Source organism: Adiantum capillus-veneris, chromosome 23, assembly GCF_014529385.1.
Source record: "Adiantum capillus-veneris isolate H3 chromosome 23, ASM1452938v2, whole genome shotgun sequence".
Classification (NCBI taxonomy): Eukaryota; Viridiplantae; Streptophyta; class Polypodiopsida; order Polypodiales; family Pteridaceae; genus Adiantum; species Adiantum capillus-veneris.
In genome coordinates, this window is record NC_140953.1 from 24,553,876 (window position 1) to 24,564,948 (window position 11,073).

The following is an 11,073-nucleotide window of genomic DNA, read 5'->3' on the forward strand; positions in this document are numbered from 1 at the left end:
ACGCACCTCATTTGTTTGTCGGAGAGCTTGGTTTGCGTCATGAAGTTCTTGAGGCTTTGTGATCCATTCGTAGGATGAATGGAGTCCCCAAGAGATAGTGTTTCCACGTGTTTAGGGCATATAGAATAGCTAGTAGCTCTTTTTTGTATTTTCCCAATACTCACTTATCAAAGTTGAGTCTTTGACTCTTGTATGCTATGGCATGCCCTTCTTGAAGCAAAATAGCTCCAAGGCAATCACCACAAGCATCACATTGGACCTCAAATGTCGTTGAGAGATCTAATAGTGTGAGCACACGTTGAGAGATAAGATTCTCCTTAAGCTTCTCAAAAGCTTCTTGCACTTTTGCAGTCCATAAATACTTAAGGTTTCTTTTTGTTAAGTCATGTAATGGGCCTGCTATTAGCGAGAATGTTTTCTATGAAGCATCTATAGTATGCACACATACTTATGGAGCTTTGTACCTCATGTAGATTCCTTAAATTAGGACATCCTTTTATTATCTATAACTTTGTTGGATCCATACGGGTGCCATCATTAGAGATAATGTGACCTAAATAATAAATCTCTTGTAGAAAAAATTCACTTTTCTTTTGATTAATGAAAAGCTTATTCTCTCTCACAACTTCAAAGACTACCTAGAGGTGTCGCTTGTACTCCTCAAGAGAATTTGAATGTCCTGAAGATTTTTGTCCATCATGAGTTTGAATGCATCTGGAGCATTGGTCAGGCCAAAACTTGTAAATTATCAAATAAATCTTTTACGCATGGCACGGGAAATCTATTTTTGATAGTAATCTTACTTAGTGCTCTATAGTCAACACACATGTGATATGTGTCGTCTTTCTATTGCACTAAAAGCAATGGTGAACAAAATGGAGAGGAGCTAGACCTCACCATCCCTTTTTTCACCAATTCATGCACTTCCCTCATGATCTCCTCTTGTTGAGCTTGTGAAACTCGATAAGGAGGCTTGTTAGGCGGTGAGCTTCTTGGTAGGAGTTCAATTGCATGGTCATCATCCCTCATTTTAGAGGTAGCTCAGTAGGAATGTCATCAAAGAAAACATCTTGGAAACCATTTAGGAAATTAGACAACTCTAATTCCTTTTTATTCCCTTTATTGCAGGGATATGGTGTTCCCCGACTCATGAACATGTACATACATGCTCTTTTCCCTGTAGGTGAAGTAGATTCTCCTTTCAAGGAAATTCATGTTGGAAGCCATGCGGTTAAACCATGGTGCCCCAACAATAACATTCTCATGTTTGAGAGGGGAGATGAAGAAATCCTTTTTGTCCACATAGCTTTGGACATGAAGCCTTAATTTTCCAATTAAGGAAGTAACTGAGACGTCTTGTCCCTTGATAGCTCCATTGGCTTTCAATGCATCTCCCATCTCGTGGCCTTGTATGCCAAGCTTGGTGGTCAACTCCGTGGATATGAAGTTGTGAGTTGAACCAAGGTCAAACAAAATAAAGGCATCATGCTCTTGCATCTTTTCCCAAGCATAGGAAATGATAAATCCTTGGCAATGAGCATCCTCTTTTGGAGCTTCAAACATAGAGGCTCTAGGAGTCTCATCGCGGGCAATTCTATTGGAGCAAGGACGATAAATATGGCCTTGCTCCCCTCACTTTAAACATTTGTGGTCCTTACTTCTAGCTCTTTAGGAGAGAGTTTATATTTACCTTTGTAAACTCCCTTCTCCTTGGACCGATTGTTGTTGTTGTTGGAATAGCCTTGGTAAGAATTTTGGGCAATGGTTTTCCTCTTGGCATCACTTTTGTCTTTATTTTCCATGGGCTTGACATTCCTCTGGCCCCTTGTTGGAAATTGATGCGCAAAGCAACCATGGTGTGGTGGATTACTTCGGTGATAGAACAAGGCCGTTGAGAGTTGACATACTCGCCCATCTCTTTGGGTAATCCCACAAAGAATTGTTTCTTTTGCACAGCAAAGTCTATCTTTTGAAAGATAGTAGTCTTGAGATGTAAATCCCAAAACTTGTCCACAGATTTGTGAATAGACTCATGAGAGAGTAGCTTTAAACTTCACCATTTCGTAAGCACTTTGTCCTTTGCATCACTTGCAAGGAATTGCTTCATGATGGAAACTCGTAGAGTTTTCCATGTCTTTGGGGCTTCACCATTGCCACGAAGGCTAGCCCACCATTGAGGAGCCAATTTTTGGAAGTGCATAGCTACATGGTGTAGCTTGGAGGACTCCGTGAAGCTCTCGTCTCCAAAGGCCGCATCAAATTGTTGGATGAAGGCCTATGCTTTGTCCGTAGCACCAAAGGTGCCATCATAGGTGAGAAAAGAGATACTCTTTTCTCACTCTTTGAACTTCTTTAGCTTTTGTGAACGTCGCCATGCAGGGTAAGATTTTCAATGTCCTCCCCTCTTGTATTCTCTAGGAGAATAGACATAGCTTTCATCGGTAGAGGAGAAAGGTGAAGAAGAAGGAGAAGAGGGTGACCTCTTTCTTGCCCTTTTCTTCCTTTATTTCCTCTCTTCTCTTTTGGAGTGACAAGGAGAAGGACTATGGGTTAACCATTTCCTCTTGGGAGGAGTTGGCAATCGTTTAGACCGCCATCTTCATGGAGCCACATCTTTTGAGGAACTTAGGGAGTCATTACTTTCTCATTCTTTGGATTCCTCCTCTCGTATGGGAGAGAGTCTTCTTTTGGGAGTCTCACCAAGAGGCCTCGTAAGCTCTTTCTCCTCTTTGAGAGGAAAGGAAATCCCATAAGCATGAAGTTGTTGAGTAACTTCAGCTTGCAAAGAGGGCTTGCCCATAGCTTGTTGAAACCTAGTTACAAGATAATTAACAAACATGGGGACATTATCATTAGCACCTTCATGTGCAAAATCAAAGTTATCAATGTTCATTTTACTCTCTTGGTTATTGTCAGCCATGTTAATTGAACTTATGTGTTTACTTAGTGTATGCTTTGGCAATTCAAAACCTTAGCTGCTACTCCTCTTAGCGTTTGAAAATAGGCACTTAAGTATCTACACCCACGGCTCGAATTTGTTAATTATAGAGAGTAGTGGAGTGAGTCTAACATAGCGAAGTTACCGAGGATAGATCCTTTCGGACTTCTTATGGCTCAATAATGGTAAAGCCGTGGGCAAGTCTAAAAAGACTCCATTATTAAAACCAAAGTTCTCGAGGTGTGCACCATATGCCACATAGTGGGCTCAACAAAACCGATAATAGATCTCAGTCCCACTTACCCTAATATAATTAACAAAATCAACCATTAATAGGCTACTTAAGGACCCCTCTTCTTAAGAAAGAAAAGAGAAACCAAATGCTCCGATACCAATGTAATGAAAATGGCCTATGAACTTTGAGAGTAGCGGAATTAGAAAATTAGGTGAAGCACTTTTGAGAGATTACTTTGTGAGCATAGTGGGTGAACTTAATTGATGGTAGAAAAATAAACATGGTACTTAGTTAACTTCGCATGAACAATACTTTTGCAAGAGAGAGAGTTTAGAGAACATGACAATAGTTGAGGACCGGATTCATATGGAGCCGGTCCCCCCTCCAATAGGAATTTGTATTATAGTTTCTCCCATCAAGAGAGACTTGGTACAATACAATCTTTGTGTTCCTTGTGACCTACGTGATGCAATGAAGACGGAAGCTTCATGCATCACAAGCATAACATAAACTTGCAGAAAGCATTTACTATCTCAAGCCTCAGTCCCAAGGCCTCAAACACCTTCGAAGGTGGAGAGAGCTAGCGGGGAATGAGGATACGGAATAGGAAGAAGCAACATTCCATAGGAGAAAGAAATAGTTCCTCACTTATCATTACTCTTCTTGTTAGCATACATAATAGCATAGTAATGAAGATGGAGAAGATAGCAAGCTTAAGCATTGAAGCATGACTCTTGGTTGGATTTGCATTCCATAGCCAAGAGTGTTGGTGTAGGCTTTCACTCTCACAAGCTTGGAGAGGGAGGTGGTGTTCCTCAACCTTCACCAAGTGATAATGGCCTTGCAAATGAGTGTGTGTGTGTGTGTGGAGTATATCCCCCTAGCACCCCCCTTTCTTGCTTTGGGCGAAATTTCTACATGTTGCAAGCTCATTGGACCCCTCTCCCCCTAGCCAATCACATGCCGCATGCAGTCAAGCACATGGGTAGGCTTTTGACAAGTGTCCTCCTTACCCCTTAGAGAGAGAGTTTGAAAATATCTAGATATTTGTTAGATGGAAGTAGAAGCTCATTGGACCCCTCTTTAGCCCCCAACCAATAGCATTCAAGCACACCATGTGGTTAAGCTTAGTGAAAGACTGACATGTGTCCCATGTGCTCTTTTAGAATTCCCCTAACTTTGAGATTTTTATGCATAGGAAGTTTCACGAGCAACTTCCTCATTAAGTGTGTAGGTTCTCTTTTTGACTCAAGCACCTTACTCCCATGCATAGGAAGCTTCTCAAGTAACTTCCTCATAAAATGTGACAAGTACCTCAAGTACCTTAGTCATCAAGCATGACAAGCACCTTAGGTGGAGTTCCCACCTCAAGCACAGCCCTAGATAGTTTAGGTCGGGTTCCCACCTCAAGCACAGCACTAGCTTGCTTAAGTTTAGGTCGGGTTCCCATCTCAAGCACGGCCCTAGCTTACTTAAGTTTAGGTCGGGTTCCCACCTCAAACTCAGCCCTAGCTTGCTTAAGGTCAAAGGACTTTTAACACTAACCATTGGAGGTCTTTAATGAAGCTAACCCTAAGGTCTTTTAAGTTTTAGTAGTTAACCTTGCTCTTTGATAGACCATCTCTCATTTGGGCCCCTTTACCATTGGCCCCGTGTTGAGATAGATCTGTAAGGAAATGTCTATATTCTAACCCTTGTTCGTGTTTTATTATCCCATATTAAATTATCAGTTTAATATGAGAAAATCATTTGGGTTAGTTAGATATTAGATATTTAATGATAGAAAACCTAGCTCTTCCAAAGGGCATAAACCATTAGAACTTGAACTACCCAATGTTTACGATATAAGAGTTTCACGTGTTGTGGATCATGGCTACTTTGTGCAGTTTGCGGGCTTTCATGATCGAAAGGATTGTGCATGTGTCACAACTTGCGACATGAGAGATTTAGGGATGATGAAGAGGTGAGGGATGTGGATCAAAAGACAAGGCAAGATCTTCTGCCTATGAGAAAAGCTCTTTGGATGAGGAATATAATTCCTCTAGTATGAATCAGAGGCTCCAACAAGTCACAAAAGGCTTTCTAGGATTATCCTCATAGAGGAGGAAGAAAATGACTCTTCTATGCGACCACCAAAGATAATGAGTTCACTTGCGAGATGGGAAGCTAAGCAATTAATAACATCATGGATCTTTGATGTGAAGGATCACCCCGATTATGATAGTGATAGATATGGACTTTTGTATCACAGTGAAGGCGTTGAAGAAGAGCTTGAAAATGAGTTTAATGAGGATGAACCACCATTCTCAAGAGGGAAAACAAGGTACTCCACTAAAGGTTTGTTATCTACATCCAAATCTCAATGTCCACGTGTGTGCTTGGGTCGTAGAAGTAAACTACGAGGTAAAGCACAGCTTCCGTTCCTTCTTATTTTTGGGGAGAGACCATACGCGTGTCCACCATACTACTATATAGCTCTTTTATATAAAGAATAATATATCTTATATGTGGTTTGTTTGATTTGCTCATTACATGATGAAACAAGTGAAAGGGTAGGATGGCTTTCTAAAACAATAAGAAAGTGATAAAATCATTAAGTTGAGTTTAACTAGAATTATATAAGGTGAAGCAATGTTCGAAAATGTATCTTTTATTAAGCGATCCAGTGCCCTCGCAAAGAAGCAAACAAAAAAAACTAGCAAAAGTTTTACAATTTTGACATCATTGCTTCGGTTTTTCTTCTCTTTACCATGGTTTGCTTATAAATGTGTGTGTGTGTGTTGTATATAAATAGATAAATAAATAAATAAATTTACATATATAATAAAAAAAATTCATTAACATATACTACATATATACTTAGGCTATGGTCACACAGCTTAGTTTTTCGTAACAATAGCCGATCAAGTTTGACACATGCAGCTTTCTCCAGTCTCGTCACCGGCTTAGTGCTCTAACTATGGCTAAAATGGCATAGTCAGATAACGATACCCGTCCACTGTCAATTAGCACTGGCTTTCTCTTTCCTCCTTGTGCCAGTCTTTTCCTCTCTCTACCTGCTGTCGACGATGGACGCACTAAGTTCCTGTCAAAGACTATCAAGGCTTAGTTATAACTAAGCCTCGCGTGACCATATCCTTATTTATATTTTGTGTGTGTATGTATGTATCTACTATCTACTAATATAGTATGGCAGAAGGGCTCCCCTTTACACGTGCCACAATTTGCGACCTGAAGGCTTAAGTCCAAAAAGAAAAAAAGCCCAATTGCACGTGATAAAGAGGGAGAGAGAGGCCGCCGAAGGCGGCCGGCCGTACTAGTGTATATATATGTGTATGTATGTAGAAAACTTCCTAAAATTATGCAAGGTGAAGCTTCACTTTCTCATTCTAAAAGAATAGAATGCAAGAGAAGTTAAACCATGTGAGAAAGTGAAATGAAAGGTGAATTAAAAATATCTATTTAATACTTTATAACCAAAATAACATTTAAGGTGAGTATCAATCATCGTTGAAAACATTGAAAGTATGACTAACCCAACCAATGTTCGGGAAAAATGTGTCTCACCTTAATATTTTGCCGTTTCCAATTTCAAAAGTGCCGGTTGAGTGCAAGAGAAAAAGGAGAAATTCCGACCCAAAATAGAGAAAAATAGTGTAAAAACCTTAAAAATACCCCTAATTTTCTAAAATTTTCTCTTGCTAAACTAAGGAAAGGAAATTTGTATGTTTGGAAAAATGATTTTTCCGATCGCTGAACCCAACACTTCTCTAAAGCTTCTTTTAGAAAGCCAAAATGTTTAACTACTCACATGGTTTTCCTATGGCTTGACAAACATCATTCTCTACCTCGCACAATAGGACTAGATGTCATACTCAATCAGCAGGTCAATAAAGTTACTATGGCATGGCCAACCAAGCAAGGCTAGTTGTTAGCAAAAATGATGTTCACACGATTTTTTCAAAAATTCATGCTCTCTCTCACTCTCTCTCTCTCTCTCTCTCTCTCTCACACACACACACATGTGCGCGGGCGCGCTTTTGGTTCTTTTTTGTAGGCTAAAACATTTTTTAAGGTTGTTAACGTGGAAAAAAGAATCCCAAGAGACCTCGAATTAGAGCCGAAGGTCTCTCCGAGTCAATATATATACTCAAATAATATAATACAGAACCTGCAAGACCAAGTCACACATATAATCTGGTAGAAGCAGTGTTTCTTGTCAGGGCTGCAAGAGTGTTGTTGGGGGTGACTTGAAAGGGCCTCATCATCACATTGTCTTCATGATCCACAATGTGACAATGCCATGCATACCCTGGCCCTTTGCTTGGATCGAATGCAAATGCAGACCCATCCCTCTGTGTGAACCGAATGAGCACGCGCGTCACTGTGGCTGGCCATGTAATCACTGTGTCTTTCCATCCTCTTTGATATGCATAGGGCTCTCTGGGTGCCTCTATAAAACAAGTCCCTTCCTCCCCATATGCTATGTCAAATGAGCAAGTACTCAGCAGTGTCGAATTCCCGACGAACGATTGCTGATTTAACACCTGAAATTGCACCAGATGAATGTGTATGGGATGCGCATTTATCCTTAGGTTCATTAGCTCCCATATCTCTGTTGTGCCCTCTATTGGTGTTTGCACCACTGCATCCTCCCATGTCCTATTGTCCAGGGTGAAGATCAATGGCATATGGTTGTTGTCGTCCCACTCTACCACCTCAAGAAATCTCGACCCCACAACATCCTCTTCAGACATGGCCTTCTCCTCCTCCAACACCGATGTGAAATTCATTTTCGACATGTAATCGGCATCTAGAATGCCTTCAGTGTATCCATCCTCTTCATCAACAATAAACTTCACTATGGCGTATGTCGCCGGGGGCATCTGATATATGTCTCCACTAGGAAAAGGGGTGGGACCAGAGTTGTTTAAGATAACCGATGCTCCATTAGCTAACCCCGAGAAGTCGATCACCACATCCACCCTCTCTGCGGGTGCCATCGTTATGGATGTCAAATTCAGGGGATCAGCCAGAAGTCCGCCATCGGTCCCAATCTGGTAGAAATAGACATCAGGATTGTCTAATGAAAGGATGAGAAACCTGGCATTGCATGCGTTAAGAATCCTGAATCTGTAAGCTTGTGGCAGGACCTTAAAGTAGGGCCATATCTTGCCATTAGCCAGCATAGTGTCACCATAGTACTCAGGACACCAATTCTCATGGTAACTAGGAATTATCCCAATTTCAGGAAAATTAATGGTGCCATCCTCATAGAACTGCTTATCTTGAATAACCAGGGGCAAACCAACTGGCAAAATCTCTCCTTCAGCTTGCGATGTGATGATATACATACCAGACAGGCCCGCCACGACATTGAGGCGAGTGATGCCAATCGTGTGGTCATGATACCAAAGAGCCATGGGCAGCTGCTCATTGATGTAAGTATGATTTAGGCTTGAGAAGGAGCTGCCAGTGTCCCCCTTGTATGTGAACCATGCATCTGGATGGCCGTCTGACGCACTGTCGACCTCGCCACCATGCAAGTGGACAACGATGGGCACACCACCGTGGGTTGGGTTGGCCCAATGAATGGATTTATCCACACTGAGAATGTGGGTTGGATCATCAATGTGGTTTTCCCATCTGACATAGGCAGGGACATGTTGGGTCGCCTGCATTAATTATTGATTTTGACAACAAGCCAGAACATAAGTATGGATGGATAATTAGCATAGCAACTTGGAGAGCTAGCTAGGGAGGGTACACTCACAAGCAAGGTTGGGCCAGGGACAGAGGCAGAGAGTTGCGAGGCGCCGAAGGCGTACATGGGGGTCGCGGAGAGGTCACGGTGGAGTTTCTGCGAGAAGAAGATAAAGGGTCCGTTAGATAGTGGAGGTGGTGTGTGTGTGTGTGTGTGTGTGTGTGAGAGAGAGAGAGAGAGAGAGAGAGGAGCTTGCCTGCATGATTTTGTAGGCACCGAGGGTGAGGTGCTGATGCAGGGAATCTGAGAGGTTGATGGAGAGGGGAACGGGGAGGGGGTCGGCAAACTGAGAGAGAGCAGGGCTGGGGTCCAGGTTCTGGCAGAGGCTGCTACGGCTGGGAGCAGGAGCTGCAGGGGCTGCCGAGCTACGGCGATCTGTGGAATGCAGCATGACGTTGAGGCAGCGAGCAGGTCCTACTAAGAGAGCAGCACAACATACTACAAAAGAAGAGAAGGTGACGATGGACGCAGACTTTCTCGTAGAAGGGCCAGAATACCTTGTAGCCTGCTGCGTTCCCATGTCACCTGGAACTGGGCAGCCACAAGAATCGACTGATCTTGGCAAATGGCACCCCAGCAACAGCAAACCTTGCAATTAGGCGAGTTATATCTCGTGCATTTTTACCACGTGTTTTCAAACACGAGTATAGCGAGCGACCCATCACGTCTCCAATAGAGCGTTGCTGCTCCCAAGTTTGGTGTGTAAAGGCTACCTGCCCAATAGAAAAAGGGATGGGCAGGCGCAGTTTTGGTGTGTAAGCAACCTTACACCCACTCAGGCGGATATCCAAGAAAAATTGTTCTCCACGGGTAAAGAGCTTCATCACGCGAAGCGTAGTTTTCTGTAATGCAGAACTAAGCCTACTATACTTGGACGCAGTTTAGGAGGTGATCACGCAAGGCTCAATTATCAGTTATTTGAAATGATAACTAAACTTCATTCTTGGTTCTATAACAAAACAAGTGAAAGGGTCACGATGGTTTTCTAAAACAATACGAAAGTGTTAAAATCATTAGGTTGAGTTTAACTAAAATTATATAAAGTGAAACAATGTTCGAGAATGTTCGAGAATGTTTCTTTTATTAAACGACGAGTGTTCTTCTTGCAAAAGAAGCAAACTAGCAATTTTTCTGGAAATTTGTAAATTTTTTGAATTAAGTTTTGACATCATTGCACCAGTTCTTCCTTTTTACTATGATTTGCTCATATATATATATATATATATATATATATATATATGTAATAAATTAATTAATTTACATATATATAAAAAACTCATTAGCATATATTATATATTTATTTATTTATATTGTGTGTGTGTAGAGCTTACTAAAATTATGTAAGGTGAAGCTTCACTTTATCATTTTAAAAAGATAGAATGAAAGAGAAGTCAATCCACGTGAGGAAGTGAAAGGAAAGGTTAAAATATCCATTTAATATTTTAAAAATCAAAATAATATTCAAAGTAAGTCTCAATCATCATTGAGAACATTGATACTATGTCTAACCCAACACTTCTCTAAGGCTTATTGTAACAAGTGATAAAATCACAAGGCCTGCCATAAAATGGAAAGACTATAAGTAAAATGCATGATTAGGGGTAAAGAAAGCTTGTATCTTCATTTATGTGGGCTTTGCATTTAAATATAAAATTAAGAGATTCTTTCATGTCAAACAATTTTAGACTATATATGAAGCAGCTTAAATTTTTCAAGGAAGGAGAGATGCTCCATGTGTCATTCACTGCTTTACTTAAAAGAAAACCTCTCTAAAATACAAAAGGGAGAGTAAGATTGTAAGAAATAACAAGCACCTTTTCAGCTTTTGTCATAATGTGAAATCAAAAGAATTTATTTTTCTTTAGTAGTAGAAAGTGTTTTAGTAATAGAAAGTCAAAGACTTTCTACTTTACATAGAATAAATGTATTGGTTTGCAAGTAACAAAAAAGAGATAAATTTAGTTGGAGATTTTATTATCTAAAGAAAATTTAATTTTTGAAGATATATTTGGCTTTATCTTTTCAAGAGGTTTTTTCAAAACCAATATTGATCTTTTTTAAAAGTTTTTATTTCATTAAAGAAAGTGAAAAGAAAAAAGAAAAAAAGCTTATGTGGTGTCGACTTGGGGTAGTTTC

The 11,073-nt window shown here is 40.6% G+C and overlaps 1 protein-coding gene across 1 annotated transcript; it reads right to left on the bottom strand.

Moving 5' to 3' along the window:
* Positions 1-7,278: 7,278 nt before the first annotated feature.
* Positions 7,279-9,534, bottom strand: LOC147427528 (multicopper oxidase LPR1-like). Its single transcript, XM_086497208.1, has 3 exons — positions 9,134-9,534; positions 8,947-9,033; positions 7,279-8,848 (listed from the first exon to the last, which is right to left on the bottom strand). The coding sequence occupies exons 1-3, from the start codon at positions 9,455-9,457 to the stop codon at positions 7,358-7,360; spliced, it is 1,902 nt and encodes a 633-aa protein (XP_086353334.1). The 5' UTR covers positions 9,458-9,534; the 3' UTR covers positions 7,279-7,357.
* Between the last annotated feature and the right edge of the window lie 1,539 nt (positions 9,535-11,073).